The sequence below is a fragment of the Aulonocara stuartgranti genome (assembly GCF_965226115.1).
Source record: "Aulonocara stuartgranti genome assembly, chromosome: 1".
Classification (NCBI taxonomy): domain Eukaryota; kingdom Metazoa; phylum Chordata; class Actinopteri; order Cichliformes; family Cichlidae; genus Aulonocara; species Aulonocara stuartgranti.
In genome coordinates this window covers 31,016,383-31,040,283 of record NC_138939.1, presented here as the reverse complement: position 1 = coordinate 31,040,283, position 23,901 = coordinate 31,016,383, and the positions used below count along the sequence as shown (strand labels likewise).

The window sequence follows — 23,901 nt, the reverse complement described above, 5'->3', positions numbered from 1 at the left end:
CACAGGCAGGAATGATTTCCTGTGTCGTTCAGTGGTGCTTTTCGGTAATCTCAGTCTCTCACTGAACGAGCTCCTGTGACTGACCAGCATGTCATGGAGTGGGTGGGAGGTGTTATCCAACATTGTCTTTATCTTGGACAGCATCCGCCTCTCCGACACCACCTTGAGGGAGTCCAGCTCCATCCCCACAACATTGCTGGCCTTACGGATCAGTTTATTAAGTCTGTTGGCATCTGCGACCCTCAGCCTGCTCCCCCAGCATGCAACAGCATATAGGATCCAGAGGTGTGGACTCGAGTCACATGACTTGGACTCGAGTCAGACTCGAGTCATTAATTTTATGACTTTAGACTTGACTTGAAAAAATGTTATAAGACTTGTGACTTGACTTGGACTTTTACACCAATGACTTGGGACTTGAATTGGACTTGAACCGGTTTACTTGAAAAGACTTGATATTTTACCCCAAATATAAAATTTAACATGCATATTATATAGAGATTGAAAATGTGACGTCATTCACGGGTAGAACCGCAAATGATTCTGGGAACTCGTGGCAAGCGGTACTAGCGCACGCAGGCTTTCAATTAAAATCAGTTATACAGCAATAAAAAGAAACACAAAAATGTCAAGAAGCTGTTGTATTATTAACTGCAATAGCCGGTCGCATGACAGCCACGGGAAGCCGACGGGTAAAGAAATCGGTTGTTATCGGATTACGTCGTTGAAGAGAAATTGTTCATGTTTCCGAAGTAACAAAGATGCGACGGATGGCCTGGATTGCAGCCATTCAAAGATCAAATATAACGTCCCAGAACACTCCAGCTCACAGGTTAGTCTGCTCCAAGCATTTACACGAAGGTCAGTGTTTTTTAGTAGTTAATACGTCATTTTCATAACATAATTGGTGATATAGGTTACAAGCAAGAACAGAAATTGTCGCGCTATGCTCCTTTATTTATTGTGCATAAATAGTGAATTGTCCTGACACAATATTGCGTTTCGCTTCTGTTATTATGGTACATTGACAAAAACATATACTTTTATTCACAGGATAAAACAGGTTTTTTGTATCACTAATTGCCCAGTACGATTACAGCATACAATATTGTTGTCACTGCTACATTTCTGTGATGGGTACCAGAAATTATTTCCACTACTAATTAATTACCGTTGAGCTCAAAGGTCCTATTAATAAACGGTTAAGGAATGTGTATTTATGACGACAATTTGTGAGACTGGTAAACTTATGATACGTACGATGGTCTTTCGTTCTACACGGTGCATTTCATGGTCCCTGTACCCATCCGTCGGTAAACTGTACCTGGGCTTGTTGCAGTGACCTGAAGTTACTAAACTTCATGAGTGTATGCACTCACTCCAAGAGCCGTATGATTATAAATATGCATATAAATATGCTAAGATGAGATAGCTGACTTCATCTAACTAGCAAATGTTGTCCAGGCTACGTTGGTGATACAGTTTTTTTTAATGTGTATGATATTTTTGTCATGCGATTTTAAAGCTGGTCCTACAACCGCATCTAAGAATAACATGCAGCTTATCTCAGAACTGTCGGTGAAAATTATTCTTGGAGCTAGGTTTAATTGAGCTGCATTTTAAAGAGGTGCAATTTCACAATTTGTGTATATTTTCTAAGTTCACTACTTTGTCATGTGTTGAGAAAAACACAGATTTAAAAATTACATGGTCTAATATTTACATTTAGCATAACTGCAACATTATTTTTTCGTTTGTTTTTTTTAAAGACTCGAAAGGACTTGAAATTCAAAGTTTCAGACTTGTGACTTGACTCGGACTTTTACACCAGTGACTTGAGACTCGACTCTGACTTGCCTGACATTACTTGAGACTTGACTTGAGACTTGAGGATAAAGACTTGAGACTTACTTGAGACTTGCAAAACAATGACTTGGTCCCACCTCTGATAGGATCGCACTGGCCACCACAGACTCATAGAAAATCCTCAGCATTTTCTGGCAGATGTTGAAGGACCTCAGTCGCCTCAAAAAATAGAGACGACTCTGACCCTTCCTGTAAAGTGCTGTGGTGTTTTTAGCCCAGTCCAGTTTATTGTCAATGTGTACTCCAAGGTATTTATAGTCCTCCACAATGTCAACACTGACCCCCTGGATTGAAACAGGGGTCAAGTGTTTCCTGGTCTTCCTGAAGTCCACGATCAGTTCCTTGGTCTTTGCCACGTTGAGCTGCAGATGATTCTGCTCACACCACGTGACAAAGGAGTCGACCACAGCCCGGTACTCTGTCTCATCATCCCTGCTGATGCATCCAACCACCGCAGAGTCATCAGAAAACTTCTGAAGATGGCATGTCTCTGTGCAGTGGCTGAAGTCTGTGGTGTAGAGGGTGAAGAGGAAGGGGGAGAGGACAGTCCCCTGTGGTGCCCCTGTGTTGCTAATCACCTTGTCAGACACACACTGTGGGAGACGTACATATTGTGGTCTTCCTGTCAGGTAATCAACAATCCAGGACACCAGAGAAGCATCCACCTGCATCGCTGCTAACTTATCACCCAGGAGGGTCGGCCTGATGGTGTTGAAAGCACTGGAAAAGTCAAAAAACATGACCCTCACAGTGCTCGCCGGCTGGTCCAGATGGGTGTAGACACGATTGAGCAGGTAGATGATGGCGTCCTCTGTTCCGAGACGAGGCTGATAAGCGAACTGAAGGGGATCCAGATGTGGTCTTACTATGGGTCGCAGCTGGTCCAGGATGAGCCTTTCCAGGGTCTTCATGATGTGGGAGGTCAGTGCCACGGGCCTATAATCCTGGGGGCCACTGGGACGAGGCGTCTTTGGTACAGGGACGAGGCATGATGTCTTCCACATCACCGGGACCCTCTGCAGACTCAGACTCAGCATAAACAGTTTATGAAAGACTCCACACAGCTGGGGGGCCTTAATGACCTTATGACTCTAAACTGTGTCATGTGCCATGGCTCAGACGTCATTTAGTATTTTTGCTTCTGCACAAGACAGTGACTATTTGTGAGAAAAACATGGCAGCAAAAGTGAAAGGGTATGTTTACAAGATTGCTGCAAAACAGTGTTGCTGACAATAAAGAGATGGAGGTGGCAAAGTTTACGTTTTTCACTGGGAGTGACCAGAATGGACAGGATTAGAAATGAGTACACTAGACGGTCAGCTCAGGTTGAGGACAAAGTTAGAGAGGCAAGGCTGAGATGGCCTGGATATGTGCAGAGGAGTGACAGTGGGTGTATTGGACTAGGAATGTTAAAAATAGAGCTGCCAGGCAGGAAAAACAGAGAAATTCCTCACAGGAGGACATACAACCCATATGCAAAGGTTTGGTGTGACAGAGGAGGCAGTTTATCCGCTGTGTCTACCCCTAGAGGGCGCAGATGAAAGAAGGAGGAGGATGTACTTTTGCTTCAGTAAAGTTGTCATTTTTAAAAGTGCCATTAGGGGGTGTTCAAGTACATCACTAACCAGCAGTCAGTGAGCTGTGCACTGTGTTACAGACTGATCGGTCCTCCCACTGAGAGGTGGCGCTGCTGAGCGGCTACTTCACTGACGCGGTACGCCGGTGTTTGTGAGGAAACGCCAAACTGAAAGTAGTGGACCTCTCATCCTGGGCAGAAGTACGCCAACTTAGACTCGTTCATCCGAGGTAAATAATACACAATTACTATATAGTCACTACAGTACTTGTTATTCTAGCATAATTTTATATCTTTACTTCCTTTTGTCGTGGAGCAGCTTGGCGACTTCGTTTGTTATGAACTAGCTCGTTAGCATGCTAGCTAGCATGCTGAGATATTGCAGATTCATTCTGCTGCACCAGTTAGCCGACTAGCTGCCATGGGCTTATTAAAGCACGCGTTGTTTTTGTAAACCAGCCTCAGAAACTTTTAGCACCTATTTTGGTTTCTGACTTTAGCTAAATATATGTTCACTTTCTTTATCCCTGAATTCAGATACGTCTTGTGTCAATTTTAAAAAGGCATCGTTGTGTGGGTCTTGTCTTCTGCAGCTTACGCCTGTCTGTAACTGCTGCTCTTTTTACCTTTTCCAGGATATTGCCAGCGACTTGAGAAAATGGTACGTAGCTGTTATACTTTTTAAAAATCTCAAAATGTTGTTTGTTTATTTTTTTTTAACTAGTATAGGCATTCATTTTGTGTTGTTGTTATTTTTTAGTCTCGCAGATATGATTCCCGGACAACCATATTTTCTCCAGAGGGTATGTTTTATTTCTTATCTAAGACTTTGTAACCAAATACTGGTCAAAATAATCCAACACAAGAGGCCCAATACTATCATTCTATTATTACATTATTACAATATTACAATCTTCTGAGTTTTTGTTATTTTTATCCCTCTATGAACTTCAAAACAAATACAAACTATCCAAATACACCAACTCATGACTAGTACTTAAAGCAGGAACATGTGGTTTAATGAGCCTAGTACAACCCCCAAGAAATAAACACTCTGGGTCAACGCATGAATAATTTGAGTTTAGTATTTTACTTCAGGGGCTACCTGTGAGCTCGTATCCATGGTGAAACTGTTGTAAAAGTATTTGTCTTTAGTATTTTATATAGCCACTGTTTTCCAAAAACTGGTCTTAAAGGGGTTTGTTTTTTCAGTATTGTTCACCTAAAAACCCGACTGTAATTTACAGGACGCCTGTATCAGGTGGAGTACGCAATGGAAGCAATCGGTCACGCTGGAACGTGTCTGGGTATCCTAGCAAATGACGGGGTGCTGTTGGCAGCAGAGAGACGCAACATCCACAAACTGCTTGATGAGGTTTTCTTCTCTGAGAAGATCTACAAACTCAATGAGTAAGTGAGCTTCACTAGATTCTTACCTTCAAAATGTAGTCATTCATTTTGTTTTTTGGTTAACATTGCGTTTGTGGTCACATTTTCAGAGACATGGCCTGCAGCGTTGCTGGGATCACATCAGATGCTAATGTACTGACAAATGAGCTGCGGCTAATTGCACAGAGGTGAGTTTCAGAAGGAGACACATTTATGGCTGTAATTAGAAACAAAGGGATGATGGTGAATGCAGGCTGATATAACCACCACCAGCAGTTGTTTTCATAGCCATAAATAAAGAAAAGCCTAAATATGTGTAGACTGGTGCACTTTCAAAATGAATCTTATTACTTGAGTTATTTTATCACAAAATGTGTTAAATAGTTGGTGATCTGAAGTTTGAGATTACAGCCTTAAACATGTGTCTGTAGTTTCTAACCATTTCTCTCATTTACACCAACCACTAACCAGTTTGAATTCTTCTTAGGTATTTATTGCAGTACCAGGAGCCAATACCCTGTGAGCAGCTGGTCACAGCTCTGTGTGACATTAAGCAAGCTTACACACAGTTCGGAGGTAAGATGCACTGTCTGTTTTAATGCTCACAGCCTTTTACATTGCTCACCATGGCAAATCTCCTCAACTTATTGTCAGTCCTTACTTTTAAAGTGTTTTAAATGGGGATGTGCTTGACTGGTCAACTAGACATTTAAACACTGCTGCCCTTGCTCTTTAACACCAGAAACACTAGTTAGTTAAACATCCATTCATCTGCTTATCCTTTTCAGGGTTGCGGGGGGTGCTGGAGCCTATCCCAGCTGTCATAGGGCGAGAGGCGGGCTAACACACAGAAACAGAAAATCATTCGCACTCACATTCACAACTATGGGCAATTTAGATTAATCAGTTAACCTATCCCCAATAAGTGCATGTCTTTGGATTGTGGGAGGAAGCCGGAGTACCTGGAGGGAACCCACGCAAACATGGGGAGAACATGCAAACTCCATACAGAAAGACCCCAGTTTAATGGTGGAGTTGAACTCAGGACCTTCTTGCTGTGCGGCAGCAGTGCTAACCACCATGCCACCGGTTAAACATAATATTCTTATTTTATTATTGTACAACTGTAGTTGCCGGTTCAAAGTCATTACTGTGCCAGCAACTGCTAACCATGGCTATAGCCCCTGAAAGACAGCTGCACCACCCTCGCTCTGTCTGTCTATGAAGGGAAGTTTTGAATGGGAAAGAGGTGGGAGTAAAAAGAGGACAGCCATGCTAACCCGTGTAATGCTGCAGTACTTTGATTTTAGAAAGAATTAGCAGGTGTATGTCAGCTGTGTATGGAAACAGCAACCAAAGCCAGGTGTAACCACAATCCACAGCAAGGTGTGGAGGCTAGCATGTTGCTGTTGCTGCTAGCACTGCTAAGCTTAGCAAGATTCTTCAAACTAATCTGACACTTTGTGTTTTTGCAGTGTTATACATCCATGATACAAAGTGAGACACATAACAGCAACATTTAAAACATGATTTGATTAACAAGAAACGTGATTAACAGTTTCTTCTAGCTACTAAAATACACCAAATATTTATCTACGTCCATTAACGTGCATGCAGTTTTCAGTGTTTTCTCAGTGTGTTTTGTATTCGAGACTAGTCAACTAGTGAGATTTTTTTTTTCTGTCATTTAAGTGACTAGTAAATTTGTTGCCAGGAACATCTGTAGCTTTAAATGTCTCTTCATAACACTGACTTTTATACTTTTTTTGTCAAACCTGATATCTGTGAAGCTCTCCTCTCTGCTTAAAACACAAAAGATGTATTTTAGCATTTTCTAATAGCTGTGTGGTTTGTCTTGACAGGTAAGAGGCCATTTGGTGTTTCTCTCCTCTACATGGGCTGGGATAAGCATTACGGCTTCCAGTTGTACCAAAGCGACCCCAGTGGCAACTATGGAGGCTGGAAGGCAACCTGCATTGGAAACAACAGCGCTGTAAGCCTGAAAATACTCTGATAATGAAAATCTGTGAAATGATCTCATTACATACACCAGGTAGTGGGAAGCAAACCAGATTGTAGTCTTAAATCTCAGAAGCTCGTGATAATCCTTTATTTACCTTAGTTTCTTTGATTTTTATTTTATTTCTTTATTTTTTTTGTCTTGGGTTTGGTTAAACCCATATAGTAATGGATATTCTAAATGTTTTTGTTTTTTCTAGTGAAATTCTAGAGGCCTAAGTGACACATGTATACACATATTTTTTTTAATACACTGTTCTTGTGGCGTTTGACACGTTCACTTCTTTTGCTTCAGGCTGCCGTATCCATGCTGAAGCAGGACTACAAAGAGGGAGAGATGACTCTGTCCTCTGCTCTGGCTTTGGCTGTCAAAGTCCTCAACAAAACAATGGATGTCAGCAAGCTGTCGGCAGAGAAAGGTGAGGCGCAAAAGGACTTTCTTACTGTTATTTCCATTTACTATCAGTAGACCAAAATTGGGTCCTGCCTTGTTGCCAATAGTATACGATAATAAAACCCTGTTTCGCACCGACTGTTTCAGTGGAGATTGCCACCCTGACACGGGAAGATGGGAAGACGAAAATAAAAGTGCTGAAACAGAAAGAAGTGGAGGAACTCATCAAGCGCCACGAGGCCGAAGAGGCGAAGGCTGAGAAAGACAAAAAGGAGAAGGAGCAGAAGGAAAAGGACAAATGAGCAAAATAATAACTTTCTTTTCACCCGTGTCACCAAAACCTGTTTTGTTTTGTCTTTTACATTAAACATTTGGAAACTGATAGAAATGTTGGTTTATTTGTACATGTCATACACGTGATCCGTGTTTTATTTACACAATAAAACACGCTTTAGAGCAATATCAATGTAATAAGCAGTATGCTGAATTTTGAAGTTAATTAAAGGCCATCTGTATGGCTGTGTTGTCATAAGCTCCCTTTGTTTTTTGCCACTTGATGGAGCCATCGGTCTTGTGGATGAACACTTTTTATTCAACATAAGAGAAGCTAAGAAAACACTACTACTTTTGGTAGTATCGCAATTAATTGTGAAACTGTCACTTCAAAAATAAAAAAATCCAGCATGTTGAAGCACGCATCTAGTCACCAAAATCGAGATCACAGTTTGACTATTAATTCAAAGAAATAGAAGTTGTTATGTGCTCTGTTTTCCCAGAGAGGCAGATAAATATTTACCACATGTCTTGCATAACCTTCTCTTCCATGACACTGAGCGTTAAAAATAAAGTTTCCTCTGTTTACTGTTGGCCCATTGAGCCTCGCATCCTTCAGCCAGCTCCATCTCACTTCCTCTGTAATGTGATCTGCTTACCACTTGATGGCGAATGTGTTCACCTTTCAAATATACTCCAGCCAATGTCCTGGTCTGTGTTAGGGAACACATGTGCACTTAATTCTTCTCATAGAGTCGTAGCATGGCTCTATCATTTTTATCTCAAAACACTGCTCAGTTTGCACCATAAACTATGAAAAATAACCACCACAATTTGGTTAACAGTCATCAGTCAGCGAACAAGACGTGCTGAATACAGAGCAGTGGAGCCAGACTCACAGATGTAAAAGTTTAAAATAAATCACACATAATCCTAAGTGATCGGGCAATAGTTGTCATTATGCCATCAATTTTGTGTACACAAACACTCAGATATGTTGGATAGCATGGTATAAAGAGCAGGTGGTTAATATGAACACAACTCCGTGCCTGTATCACTGGTGTGTGATCAGTAAAGGGAACTTTGTTACAAACGATGTAGGTGATCACTAAAACCAGCTGTTGTTAACACTATAGAACATATCCACTAGAAGGTTGAGCTGACCGACACCATCACTTCCTGTATAGACCGAAAATATCTCAGCAGAGCTCCAATCAATAAAGCAAATCTTCTGGTCAGTGTTTGTGTTTTGGACTGTTCATTTCTATTTTTCTTTACATTCTTTGCTATAGAACTTTTTATATATATATATATATATATATATATATATATATATATATATATATATATATATATATATATATAGATAGATATTTATGATATATATATATATAGATAGATATTTATGATATATATATATATAGATAGATAGATGGATAGATTTTATATGTATCTTTTTAGTCTTTTCACATCACCTGGAAAGATTATGTTGCACTAACCTAGTTTTTAATACAGCTGTTGATTGCCAGTTTCTTCCATCATATTTGCTAAAGCAAGGTTGTGTATATTGCATTGTGCTGTCAGCAGTACACAACAGAATTCTTTCACGAGTGCTTTTGCACATTTTTATTTATAATATAGGCTCAAATTCACAAGTGTTTGGACAGTGGCACAGTTTAGGAAACCTTGCGTCTGCATACCAGCGCAATGAAGCAATCAACACTGTTTAGTTCAGATTTGCAGCTTTATTTTACTGGGTTTAAAAATACTGCAAGATTTCTATAAATAGAGAAACAGTGGAGTGACGGCATCCTTCACAGAGAATGGGGTTGTCCCATAAATTTGCCCTCCCGTTGAATCTGTCGGCTTTCTCTTTGTTCATAATGAGACTCGAGTATGGCCTCCTGAACTGCATTGTTAAAGCAAGATGGCAGAGTGCTGTCCAGGGCTTTCAGATTTTCATGTTTTGGTTATAAAGGTCTCAGACAAAGAGGAATGACAAGAACAAAGTCGATATTGCTCTGCCTTTTCTTGCATGGAGAGCTCTCGGAGCTACTGAGGGTCTCTCAAGTTTGTCGTGGTTTCTGTTGGTTTTTTATTTTTGTTTTTTTGTCTTTTTTCTTGTCTATCTTTTTATTCTTGATAACAACACAGGATAGCAATTAAATGAGACATATCCATGACAAGGACATGGAGGACTTGCAAGAACAACAGAAACTAGAAAACAATCATTTTAATACAAGGGACGGTGTAATGCACAAATAACTGCCGTGCAAGTAAGTTTAACTATATTCCCGTCACTGATCAAATAAAAGATAGGATTAAATAAATGTTAATATTAAAATTAATAACATTAATAATTATCATCTTTATCCCCTATTTGCTCTGATGAATCTGTAATGTTACAGATTTGCCTTAAAGCGTTACTTTTTGATAAAGCATATAGTCAGGGCTGGATCATGTGACCCGGAATCCTCCTTTAGTTATGCTGCAATAGGCCTAGGCTACTGGGAGCCTTCCCATGATGCATTAAATGTTCCTCCTTCTATCACCTTTTTTTACTCACGTGTTTATACACCACTCTGCATTTATCATTAGTTATTTATCATATTCCAGAGCATGTCTTTTGTCCTGTCTTCCTCCCTTTACCTCCAACCAGTTGTGACAGATGGCTGTCCCTCCCTGAGCTTGGTTCTGCCAGAGGTTTCTTTGTGTTAAAAGGGAGTTTTTCCTTCCCTCTGTCGCCAAAGTGCTTGTTCATAGGGGGTCATCTGATTGCTGGGTTTTCTCTGTATCATTGTACAGTCTTTACCTTACAATAATAAGTGCATTGAGGCAATATATAGATAACATTGAACTGATTTGAAATGAGAAACATTTGGAGTGACCACTCAACAATTTGGTCTATTTTCTAAATAAATAAATAAATAAGTAATGCACTGGGCCAGCTCAGCAACACAAAAACGCCTTTAAGACTATGAAAGTAAACTAAAGCAGACAATGGTGAAACTCTTTCCTTGGCCTCCCTAGGCCAAAGCGAGAACACTTGAGCAGACAGGGTTATCATGGTCAGCATCTCCAAACAAGAGACACTTCCATGGATGTAAATACAAAGGAATAAAAAAAAAAACAGGCTGCAAGGTTAGTGTCACACTGGTGGCCCTCAGAAAAAGAAGTGTCAAGTTAGATTAGGGTATGTAAAAAAGCCTGTTCAAATCTGGACTCTCAGGACAGATTAACCAGAATGGGGAAAATAGAGAAGTATGGAAAGTGAAAGGAACAGCTTTCTTACAAACATCTGTCAAACATGGTGGAGGCAATGTTATGGTATGGGCAGCTGCCAGTGGAACTGAGTCACTAGAGTTTATCGATGATGTGACTGTTAATAGAAGCAGCAGGATGGTCAGTGTGCAGGGTTGTACTCCTTGCTCAGATTCATCCTGTTGCTAAAACTGATCAGATGGCCCTTTGTAGTGCAGTTGGATAACGACCCAAATCATATCATGATGAGTTTATTAAAGTAAAGGATCAGAAATGAATGAGTCAGTCAAGACTGTAGACAAAACTGAAGGCGGCAGAGGATGCCTGGCAACAAGGATTTTCTTTGAAAAATGATATAATACATTTTTGCTGGGACTCTAAATTTCTTTGGGATAGATAGATAGATAGATAGATAGATAGATAGATAGATAGATAGATAGATAGATAGATAGATAGATAGATAGATAGATAGATAGATAGATAGATAGATAGATAGATAGATAGATAGATAGATAGATAGATAGATAGATAGATAGATACGATGGAGGGTTCTAACCCCTTGGAATGAATTATGGATTTGACGGGGAGCCTCAGTGGATGGATCAGCAGTGCGGATACCTGAGAGCTCCTTGAAAGGCTTGTCAGTAAATGATTCAGAGATTATTTGCAAAGACAGAGGGAGTAGTGAATTACAAAGGTTGTCAGCACTCGTCTCCATCTCAGCCCCTGAGACACAAATGGGTCTCCTCGCAGCTGTGTTCCTCAGCTGAAAAGAAGCAGGAGTAAACCAAACACTTTAGATGCCTGGTTAAATGTCTTGCAAAATAGATAATTAAATAAATGAATGAATAAATAAATAAATAAGTAAAATTGCATTGCTTTGTTTATGCTAATCTTGATTGTTAAACCAGATGTCAAATTGAATATTATGCAGAAGATAAACTGAGAGTAGATGAAAATATCTGCCTGGTCACAAGTGCCAGCTGCTGGCAGAACATAAGTAAGAAGGTAACTTCAGGTAAACTAAGAATGGAAAAACACACTCACACAAAAACGCAATGTTTCTTCTTCTTCAAGACAGCTTTCTAACAGCAGAGTTTGTGCGTGTCCCATTAAAACTGATGCACTTGAGCTAAATCCACGATAAAGGCTACTGAATTGAAAACTTGTTTTTGCTTGACGTCAGTCTTTCAGGTTGGATCTAACATGGACTTAAAATGTAAGTCAACAGCACTAATTCATTTAAAGGCCAGGCGTGGTGTGGCCACAGTGTTGAGTGGGAGGGTTCTTGGCATCTGAATGACTGTTGGCCGCTTGGGGACTTCCCCTCCTGGGCCCAGGCCAAAAGAAATTGTGTAGCAAACATGTCCAGTGACCTCCCCCTTTTTCTAATTCTGTAAATCTAAAGTTTTGAAAAAAGGAATTTTAACTTCTCAGTTTAAAATTTCACTTTTACGGAGAGCAATTCATCTTAAGGGTCACCGAAGCTTCGTTGAACTTGCATATCCTCCAAAACAACCCGAGCATGTTGGGATGACTCTCGTGGAAGCCAACCACTGTGATGACACAGATAGGGAGACCATGGCAATCTGCTGCAGTGTAAACAAAGCACCAGAAAAGCACTGGAATGTCTCTGCAGTGGGAGCTGGAGTAGGAGGTCAGCCAGAGGCCAAGGCAGGTGGTATATATCAGAATCGAGGCTGACATCTCAGCATTAAGTTATCCAAACAAGAGGCAGGCGGTATGTTATCCTGCTAGCGCTGGAGGAGGAGCGGCAGGAGCAGGAGGAGGAGATGATAGAGAAGGAAGGAAGAGTCAAAGAGGGGGGGAGGGGGGGTGAAGGAGAATGAGAACAAGGGGGAGTGACCCTATAATCGTCTTCTCATCTCTCCCCCAGTCCCAGAGGAGAGGCCACACCAGTTAGCATAAAAGGCTAAACATAACATGAAACTTGCTGCCTTTTTGAAGCCTTTGATCCCATCGCTGATCCTGAGAGTCTAAGCCACCTATCACTGGCATAAAGTCCAAGATGGTTTACAGCACAGGAGACCCCCAGCCATCCAGACTTTGGACTTGCACTGGTGCAGGGCTGGGACCACGTGTTTGACGACTGACGAAATCAGTTCAGTGCTTCTTCTAGGCCCCCCTGGATCTGGCTCAGAACGGGGTAGGCATGGTTTGCAGTCATGCCATGCAGCTCATCTCTGAACCTGAGCCATGCAAAGATCAGCTCTTCTTAGATGGCTAGATTCAAAACAAATAAGGACACATTTATGTTATTATTGCCTTAATTGAGTCAAAGCGGTTTGTGCTTTTATTTTTAGTGTAAGCTTTTTGTTCTTTTTCTTCCTTTTTTTTTTAGATAGGAGGAAATAACAAGATGACGGGAAATGAGGAGCACACAACAAAGGTCAGAGGCCAAAGACAAACAGAGGAAGGCACCAGCATCTTAACCCCTAAACCACCAGGATGTTCCAGGTCTGACTTTTACCTAAGAAGGATCAAGACTTTTAGCACAAGTACATAAGCACAGTGTGAACCCAAGGATCATTTATTCTGTAGTGTTGGGTTAAATCTCTAACAGCCATTTTTATTACAGCCCTAAGTCTTAATCTAGAAACTGAAGGAGGTTGGCTTCAGGTGCATGAAGTAAAGCTCAAAGTTCAGCATTTCACAGCAAATTAAACTCATTCAGCTACTGAACTGGATCTGCTGCTTCTTTCTGGATAAGATGAAACATGTGGCTATAAAAGACTCACTGGCTGTGTCATATAGCTTTGTCATCTTTAAGTTAATAACTTCAGCACAGCATCCAATTTGAGGTATTGTAGGTAACTCCTGTAATCACAAACCTGCGCTTACACCAGGTAGTCGTCATCTTTAAACTATGAAACTATGTCTTTAATCAACATTACCTCTTTTACTGACATTTACCAGCAGGCTCCAATTTAAAGCCAAGGCCACTCAGCGATGTGTGAAATTCTGACCTTACTGGGATTCAGGAATTAAATAATCTTCTCATCCGTGACAGTAATTTTGCGAGCAGCCCGCAAATCCAGGAGATTACAGGCTCGCCGCTCACCACCAGATCAAGACAGTTCACCATAAATGGAGTTGAGGAGCAGTAAACAATAATTACAAGCCGAGCTCCTGATATGACCTATTATGGAGAGGCAAATGAAGCTATGTTGCTGCTGGCACATAATAGCAGGCTTTGTGGGGCATTATACTATATTGGCATAGGCAGATATTTTGGGGAAAACATTTACATGGCCTTGAAATAATAATACATGGTTAATGTAAAAAAAAAAAAAGGAAAAAAAAGGTTAAAAAACCAAAACTTTAGTCATTTTTCTATTTTAATTTCAGTGACTAGACTCAGGACTCCTCAGTGAGGCTTTCAAGTCAATTGTCAAGTCTGTAAAATATGTGCCGATTCTAATCAAGCTTATATAAATTTGTGATCTTTGAAAAAAATATCAATGTCACACAGTTTACACTCAGACAAACACCACAGTAGTTTATTTATTTTAAAGCGTTTAGGTGGTCTCTTGTTTTCATTTTCACTTGTTTTTCACCACAGTTAGATATTATTCACATGTGCCCCTCTGTTTCTGCTTCCAACACCAGCCACTTTTCTCTGTTTGCCTAATAAGGTCCTGAGAATGAGCTCCTATTGTTCAGCGAGGCGATCCAGTTACAAAGGTAGGCTCCTGAGACGTCTGTTTTTATTACTGCAAAAAACAATTTCTGCTTTTGTCAAACGTGTCACGTGCTTATTTCAACACAGAAGAAAACTTTACACCTTATTCACACCTGGAGAAAACAATCCTTAGATATTCAGTCTGTAGTCAAGGTTGTAAGTTTTAGCAAGAATAAGCACGAATGTAGTTTTCATTATTTGCCCTCTATTTCTGTGCCACAGCCTTCATTAAAAATACAACAAATGTAAACTTTAAAGTTTATAGTAAATATAGAGAAAATCTAAAGCAAATGAAATCTTATATAACCAGGTCAGTCCCACCAAGATCTCTTTTAGCAGGGAGACCACGCCAAGAGGGCAGCAACATAGATACACAGAACACACATCAAATGAATTTAACAACTAGAACACTTGCACACAGACAAGGTTAACTTTAATGATCCCACCAGAACTTTGTTCATCAGAACAACGTCTTAAAATTAAGTTCAGATTGTAATTTACTCCCAGCACTTGGTGCCAAAACTCAAAATGCTTTCTCCCCCAGTTCAGTTTTTATTCTGTGGATTATAAAATGCAGAACATCCGTAGATCTGATATCATGACTTCCATGTTTCCTTGTTAACAAGAATGAGAAATAAGACGGAACAATAACCAAAATAGTTTTAGAAATAACCTCATACCAGTGACTGAGGCTTCTAATGCATGAAGATGTCCAATTGACTTTAGAATAAAGTACACATTGGTGAGTAAGGGGACTGCAGTTGGTGATGAATCGCAGGCCTTGTGATACACTCAGTCCAGCATGTGAAGACAATGAACAGAAGCATTCAGAAACAACACATCTCCATAATCAACGACGGGCAAAAAAACGTTGTCTCCACCGATAAAATCTTAATTAAAGTTTCTTTTTTTGTTTTGTTTTACAGCATCTTGAATATTCTCCTTTAAAGACAAAAGATCATCCTTTTTAAATCCAAGATAATTGCAAACAGACACAAGCTCAATTTTGTTGAACTCAGGCAATACCGATTTGAAGCTGTAAACAAATTACATTTTGCTTTGTCTACATTTAAGACAACTTGTAGATGACAAAGTTATACTTGTATTCTATCAAATGAAAGTTGTAAATACTCAAAGGCCTCAGCAGGAATGGGCGCTGCACAATATATGACAATATCATCTGCGTAAACGTGACATTAAAATTGACTGGAAGCAACAACAATGATCAGCAAACCATGAAAAAAGCAAAAAGGAAACTCCACTAAACAGTACATTTTAGTTGCCATTTTCTTCCACAACACTGTTCAAAAACCCAGACACCAATCTGGGTTCATTATTAACCGCAGAAGTAACTCATTCAGTGGGGAAATGTCAAACGCAGGCTGAATATGGAGTTAAAGCAGACACACCTGCACTCAGATGATCTGAAACCTGCTTTCTCATGTAAAGAGTATATCCTGAGTATGATCAAGACCAGGATACACTTTCACCGGATTTTATGTAAACTCTACTTGATGCATTGCCTGGCTGCTTTTCAGCTTTTAGAAACTGACAGACCCAAACTAAGCTAAACCTCAAAAGAATGTGAGTAGCTCCGAGCGCTGGGCAGCGGAGGGGTCTTCCATTGTGTTTCTTCTTGGTTAGATTCTGATTAACCACTAAAACAATATAGCTTACATGCTACACTTGCGTGCAAATCTACAGCAATGCATGTGTGCTGAGAGAGAATAAAAGCACCATGATCACTCCTGGTTCACTTCATATCACAAGCCCAACATGATGTATAACTCATCCTGCTTTCTGTCCTCTTCTCCCTATAGAAAGTAGACCCAGGTACATGAGAAAATGTGTATTTACTTCCATCTGCCTGATTGTTCACATTGCCCATTAAAGCTATTTCCCCCCTCACATCAGACCTTTAAAATTTGTGCATTAAATGCTTCAAGTTTGTTCTTTGTAACAATGTCAAGCTTGTGATTCGCAGTTGTTCCGATCATGGATCAGACCAACTCTGCTATCCTCAATCTGTTTATGAAAGCTGCTACAGCCACCAGCTAGTTACTGAGGACGTTACTGAGGGTCCTTGGATTTAAAATCATTTGTAAATGAAGGGCACTCGTATATTAGTGGCATTAACACTGTTTCTGATTTAATAGATAAATAAAAAGATTTTTATGGAATAAAATGGCTTTTTGTATTTTAACCTTTATTAGAATTCCACAGTGACGATGAAGTGAAACCAAAGAAAACTTCCATCTACACATCCCACACAAGCATATCTTTTCTTTAACAGAATGAAGACAGATAAATTCAGCAGGTGTTCTCCTCCTGTCTTAAATATTCCTCTGTCTTTCTCTCCTTGTGGCCTCACTCACCTTGACCTTCCCTGGCTGCAGATGGCCACACCGGCTGTGTGAGTTTCCTCAATGGGCCCTTTTGTTTCTCTTTATCAAATACATTGAAACAATACTCTCATTTATTTAATGTGGTATACTTTGATTCCCCCGTTCATGATGAGACAGTGTTTCATGCTTAGTCATTTAAAAATATGTCATGTGTACAATATTACTCTACATAGGTCCACAATTTATTGGACAAAGATGATTTTTTTTGTAGTTTTGCTTCATCCACTGTCCCCCACCATAGTGACTATTAATATAAAATGGCATGGACATCACCACATCCTGCATTGCCTGCCTTGAGATGCTCTGCTTGGTGTTGCTGCCACCTTCAGTTGTTGCTTGTTTGTGGGTCTCTCTGCTTCCAGTTTTGTCCTCAGTGCCTGAAAAGCAAGCTCTGTTGTGATGAGATCAGGTCCCTGACTTGGTCATTGAAAAATGTCCTAATTTTTGGCTTTGTGAAACTCTTGGTTTGCTTTTGCAGTTTGCTTTGGGTCACTATCCGTTTGCTCTGTGAAGCTCTGTTAGATCAGTTTTGAAGGATCTGGCTGAATCTGAGCAGAGAGTGTAACCCTTTACACTTCACAATTCATCCTGGTGCTTGTATCAGAGGTCACATCATCAATAAACACTAGTGACTCGGCTCCACTGGCAATTCTGTCATCATACACTTCAGTTGTCTTCTGTGGTCTTTGTAGCCTTTTAGTTTTGCTGCGCTGGCTGGTGCATTTATGCTTTATATGAATGAACCAGATTGTGGATTTGGACACCAGTAAAGTTCTTGCCATGGCTTTTATATTGATTGTTTGTTTAAAAATCAACTGAGGTATTGTATTTTCCAACAATTTATGGCACTCACTATGTCAAGTAATGATTTCAGATTGTACAGAAAACCACAAATGCAGCAAAAAACCTTCGCTTTTTAATAAAGTACAACAGATAAGTCTGTGCAAGCTTAGTCTTAAATATAATTCTGTTGTTGGTCATTCAAATTAATCTACACTGCTTTTGTTTTCAAGGTACAGCGTATGTCTCTGTTCCTCGTCCTTCAGGCTTTATGAGCTGCACACATGTAGGCAGCAAAACATGACATCATCACAGTTCGGAAAAGTTGCACAAAAAAAGTTTGGGAAGTTTTAGCTGATGTCTCAGGCCATTGTCTCAACTAGAGCATCTTCCATTGCCCCCTTTAGATAAAAGTCCCCCAGAAACTCTGTGTGTTACATTTTTGATAAGAGATGAGCCCTGAAAACAGCGGGTAGCATCTAAATTATGCAACTGTTTGCATCCTCTTAGGGGCAAAAGTAGAGCTGGGCTGAGTTGTCGAAGGGAACGAGCCATGACAGGCCGGGTTGTGGGGAGGAGGGTGAGTATGCATTATGAATGGTGCTAAGTATGCCTCAGCTGGCGGAGCTGAGTGGGGGTGATGGAAAGCGATGGTATAGTGCCAACCTATTGGTTGCCCGTGGGTAATGCACTTTATCTTACCTCCAAAAACATTTTCTCTGATTCTGTTCAGCCATTAAAGCCCCCCACCCACCCACCCGCCCACTTTTCTACACATCACCTGCTCTGAGCCTAAAATGTTCACCGGAAGAACAGAATCGCCACTTTCTCCAAATAAAATTCATGCAGTTGCTTAGTGCAAGAACAGCCAGGAAGATGACTAATAGCTTGTAACAAACGGCACTTTCTAGGATTGAGTTGGATGTTCAGACAGCTGTTTTTTAGATAACTTTAACAACTTTGCATCAACGAAGCCAAACTACCTTAGTGCTTAAAAGTTCATCATATATCCATATATATTTTAGGTGTTCTTGGAACTGATCCAGAATGTTGACCAAAAATGAATAAAGTAAGACATAAAATATTTCTATCAATCAATCAAAGCCAAAAAATGAAATAATGTCCACGATATGATGTTTTTACTCAAATGTTTTTAGCTGGATTTGATTCAAGAATTTTCAGCATTTTTCTTGTTATTTTTTATTGCCTCGTCACTAAATATTGCCAATAAATATACCAAACAGAATTTATATATATATATATGTATGTTTTGTATTAATTACTTCTCAAAATGGCAACCCTCAGTCCTTCCTGTATGAAATGTCCCATGATCCTTCAGCTTTCCTCATGCAGTCAGCCTTGGGGGAGAACTCTCTCTGGAATTCTGCAATGCTCAGCCGAGTCGCTAAACCAAGTTTAATATTTGATGAAATTAGTTCTGCTCACTGATTCTGCACTCTTACTTCTGCTGAGTGACTCCAGCCCCAAACTGCAACCTGATTTTTCCTTTTTGGTTTTGATTGTTTGTGACGTTTCACACCTAATGTGAGACAATTTAAAGCTATTTGAAAAGAAAAAGCTCCATTTAGAAGAAACCAACTAAGCAAGAACTTAACCTTTATGTGTGACAACCAGTCTCTAGACTGTAAACATATACTGCATGTGACAAATTATGTTTTAGAGCATAGTAGATGTCTATGTTTACATCATCTCTAACACGGAAGAGATGGAAAATTCTGAAAAAGGGACTGTCATATGTTAAAAGCATAGTTCTTACAGTAACCGTCTTCAACAAAACTCAAACTCTGTCTGATGAAATTTGGGGACGTTTCCTCCTCTGAAAGGTCTCTGTGTGATTACACTTGTCATAAATCTGTGTACACATGTGCCTCACCGTTACTGCCTATAAAAAAACTTTTTCATTTTATAGATACTATGAATGGAAATTTTAACAAAATTATTAACATAGATTTTTCTTGTCAAATTTTCCAAAAGGAAATATAAAAAAGTCAAGAAGTGCTTGCCACGTCTGTCCCATTAAACCTAGAAACCAAAGTATTTGTGCACGGCCACATATCCCCGTGCTTGCCGGAACACATTTGTGCACATAAAGCAGATGTTTCCTCACAAGGATTTTTTGACTGGCGCGTGCCTTTTTTGTGCATAAGACTAATTAAATGCCATTAAAAAGTAATTTCCTTGTTTTCTTGTCCAGAGTGAACACGTTTAGTTCACTGCTAGTACTGAACCACAGTGTACACTAATGTGAAATGATTTTTTTTAATACCACATCTTTATAATTCATAACATAGGCTCGATTGCCCTGCTACTCAGTCTCCCCAAACTGTCAGCTCTCACTCTCTTTGCACTAAACCTATATCAGCTAAACTGTAATTAATTAAGCTTAATATAATAAATGAGCTAGCACATTTAAAAGAAAAGGGGTTCATTTTATCCTGTAATGTGTCTGAACCTTGGAAGACGTTTGAACTTAATCAGAAAATTACAAAATTAGTCGGTTTTTAAGAAGTGCAAAAATTTGTGCAAAAAACGATTTTTTTAAAAGTCTGAATTTAAACATTTCCCTTTTTGTCTGAAATATGCTGAATCCCTAAAAATAGCTTCTCCTAATTCCAGGAAGGCATGTTTAGATTTCACGGAAAAGAAAAATGATAACCAGGAGAAATGTGGGGAAGAGCAAAGATATTTCAACTCACGAGTGCACTGACAGCACAGTCTTACTTCTAGGTAACATAAAGTCTTCATCCGTTTGTAGCTGGATTGTAATAAATTAGAGATGTTACTTTCCAAGCTCAGGCTTCAGGATGAGCAAATGGCGTAAAAGCCTGGTGTTTATTTGGGACAGATTGATTTAGTGTCTCTGAGTGGGACTGAACTCGGTCCTGCTGCTCTTAACTGCCTTGTTATTGTCCATTAGATGAGAGCCATGCCTGAGATCTGTGGCACGGAGAAGGAACAGGAGAATGTGCGTTGAACATGTGTTTGGACTGGAGTCCAGTGATTGATGCTCTTTGAGATTTACCCACCATCGCTACCAAAGGACTTGCACCGTACTCAAGCCTGGGCTGAGGACACAGTAAATGTGGCAACAAAGAAGAAGTAAGAAGTATGTGCAAACATGGTTAAAGAACATATGATGTTGGGGTTTTTTGAGATACTTCCTTTTTAACTTTCTAACTGCTGAGCGTCTGATTCTGAAAACCTCTGAAATACAACTCTCAGGCATATCTATGCTTGGCCCCACTTATCTCAAAATGCATTGAGGAGTAGATCTGACTGAACAGCTAAGACACTGTGAGATCATCTTGGCAGCAGCATCTTGCTAGCATGTTAACAGTGACGAGTACTTTTGCATATATAATGTCTACGTATAGATTGATAGCATGCTGACATTTGCAAATTAAACATTGGTAGAAATCACACACTTTATAACAGATGGAAGACTGAAATTAACTAACCGCCAGTGGCTACATGTAGCCTTCACTGGGCTTTTTGGCTGTCACCATCTTGCTGTCTGGAAAGTGGATCTGACCGAGGAATGAAGACACTTCATACATACACAATACAATTTTTAAAATAAATTAAAACTTAAAACTAGGAAAATGTTTTCTGATGTAATAAATCAGGATAATTTTCTCATAGACATGTAAACAATCACCCCTGCTGGCATCTAGGAAAGAGTACAATGTTTGCTAAAAGTGTTTCTCACAGATCTGGAGGTTTTAGTGGGGGTTAAATGTTCTGTCATCCCAAAGAAGGCACACAGAGTAATTACCTTATATAAGGTCTTTCTCTCCAAGTAGTTCATTTGCAAACACTTTGTGAAAACTGTCACTGATAGTATAACCAGCTGCCTCTCCAGGCAGTCTTTCCTGCTACAGATGGACTCCAACTCCACAGACTGCACTTCGTAGTTTCTACTCTGCAGTCTTGCTGAGCTCACCACGGCAGTTGTCCACCTGCTGCAGGTTTTGTCCCTCTAAGTCATGGAGAACAACAAGGACTAGCATCACCAGCTGTAATCCAAGGCAGTGGAACAAGAGAGAGAACCAGGTTAGTCATGGGAAAAGGCAGGAAATGAGGCTGATAGGGCTGATGACCAGCACGTTAGCAGCAGTTGAACTTAGTAGTAAATCAGTTGCAGTTGGTGCTACAAAAATGGCAAATCTACATGAATGAACATTAATATATCAGGTTAGGCAATCCAAGTGAGTCTATTTATGAAACGGACTGGTGAGAAATGGCAACAGCTTTATAATAAATGGAGTTGCCTGCTGCCTGCTGAATAGAAAAAAATCAATCTTTGCTAGCAGTGTTTCTCACAGGTGAACAATTTTCAGTTGGATGTTGGATAGGTTAAAATTATTTTTAACCTACAAATTTTATAGAAAATGAAGACTCCAGAGATTGCCAGACGTATTATTATTATTAGTATTATTATTATTGATCTATAAAAGTGACATGAATGTGACGCTATCCAAGAGCTTTCAAGATTTTTCATCCCTATTTAGCCAGTGTTGTACAAGTTCAAGTTTTGCAAGGACAAGTTTAGTTCATATTGTTTAAAAGGAACAAATTCATATTCATAGTTCACAGTTTAGAATTTACAACTAGGTTGACCAAAAGTATGGTTTATTTCTGCATTTGTTTAACTGAGCTGCTCTGAGTTTTTCCTTTTCAGTAGAACGCACGTCAGACTCTGACAATTCCCAAACTAAAAGAGCTGTTTCAAACTACTGAAGAATCATAGACAGAATACTTTCATAAGAGAAGTATGCACATGCATTCATGTTGCTTGCAATTATACTATAGAAACACAACTATTAGGTCACACCTCTTCATCTTTATATTCAGGCATTTTCTGTCCCATTACCACAGGTGTATAAAGCCAGCCACCTAGCCATGCAGCCTGCCTTTACAAACATTTGTGAAAGGATGAGGTGTTCTAAAGAGCATAATCTGACGTCACCATTGCAACATGTCAGGGTTTGGTTTTTTTTTACATTTCTTGCTCTTAGATAAGTGGTCTTATTGGATGAGTGGGAAGATTTAGGAACCACAGCAACTCAGCCATGAAGTGTCTGAACACATAAAGTTACATAATGAATTCATTAAACCCAATAACTGCAGAGATCCAAAGGTCCTCTGGCATAAAACATCAGCAGAAAAACTGTGCACCAGGAGTTTTATGGATTGGGTTTCCATGGCTGAGCAGCTCCTACAGGTGTAATATTTAGGTGGTCCACTACTTAATCATTAGTGTATTTCCCAAGAGTAGCCAAATGCCTCAACTCAATGAGACATTTCAGACTGGCTGCCAGTGTGGGTGACATCCTGACTCATGCACGTTAGCTTTTTTGTGTCAGGATGTCTTCTGATTTTGTTCTTAAAACTCCTTCATTGGACTGTCTTCAGTGCTATCTGTCTGAAGTGCTCTTAGCAGTAGCTACAACAACAGGTCATATTACTCTTTACCGTCCAATACATGTGCATTGATCGCTAGAATGTTCTTTAGTAGCAAGAGCTATTTGCTCAGTTCACTGACAACATGAGCACATCTGGGCACCATAAGTAAAAACACAAGTAAAAAACATAAATGGCAATCCACTCAGAGGGTGTTGCAAGATTTCAGTCTGGACTTAAGTTGGACTTAAGATGGCTAAATAAAATCCATTGATCCAAGCTCTCTGGATAAAGTCTTACAAAATGAGTCGCTTTTCATTCTGTGATAATATTATGTGTATTTGTATATTGGTATGAAGTCAAAAAGTGCATTAGATTTTCTCTGTTTTCAGGAAACCTGAAATGTGGTTTTGAATTTCACTCCTTTTTTTTAGAGTCACAAACTTGCTTGAGCTTCTGCACCTTGCCACGCTCAACGTCACATATTTCACCCATTTGTGCCGGTTACAAACCAGCACATCACAGGTTATAGCCTCAGTGATTTGCTGGAAACTTTCATATCATCTCCACAGTTGACTCATTCATCACACCACAAAAATAGAACACCGCAGCTCTCGGCTTGCACTGGCGGTAGACAGAGGCCCGTTTAACTGTCGTCACAGCGCTCTGAAAGCCTCTTAGAGCCTGTATAAGTAACATTGTGGGGGGAAAAAAGTATATGGGCTGCAAGGGGTTTACATTTGTTCAACCATATTTGGATTTTCCATCTTTGAACAGGTCAGCTTTAAAGTTGTCAGAATTATAACTCAG

At 39.8% G+C, this 23,901-nt stretch overlaps 1 protein-coding gene across 2 annotated transcripts; it reads left to right on the top strand.

Annotated features, from left to right (window-relative positions):
• Nucleotides 1–3,544: 3,544 nt before the first annotated feature.
• psma4 (proteasome 20S subunit alpha 4) lies at nucleotides 3,545–8,111 on the top strand. 2 transcript variants are annotated; one of them, XM_082534831.1, is made up of 9 exons: nucleotides 3,545–3,673; nucleotides 4,079–4,104; nucleotides 4,204–4,246; nucleotides 4,691–4,853; nucleotides 4,943–5,020; nucleotides 5,320–5,408; nucleotides 6,695–6,825; nucleotides 7,147–7,270; nucleotides 7,393–8,111. In XM_082534831.1, exons 2-9 carry the CDS (start codon nucleotides 4,102–4,104, stop codon nucleotides 7,545–7,547), a joined length of 786 nt encoding a protein of 261 aa, XP_082390957.1. In that variant the 5' UTR covers nucleotides 3,545–3,673; nucleotides 4,079–4,101; the 3' UTR covers nucleotides 7,548–8,111. The 2 variants fall into 2 exon arrangements, with proteins under 2 accessions (XP_082390957.1, XP_082390958.1); XM_082534832.1 differs by having other exon boundaries at nucleotides 3,548–3,673; nucleotides 4,037–4,104.
• Nucleotides 8,112–23,901: the final 15,790 nt, after the last annotated feature.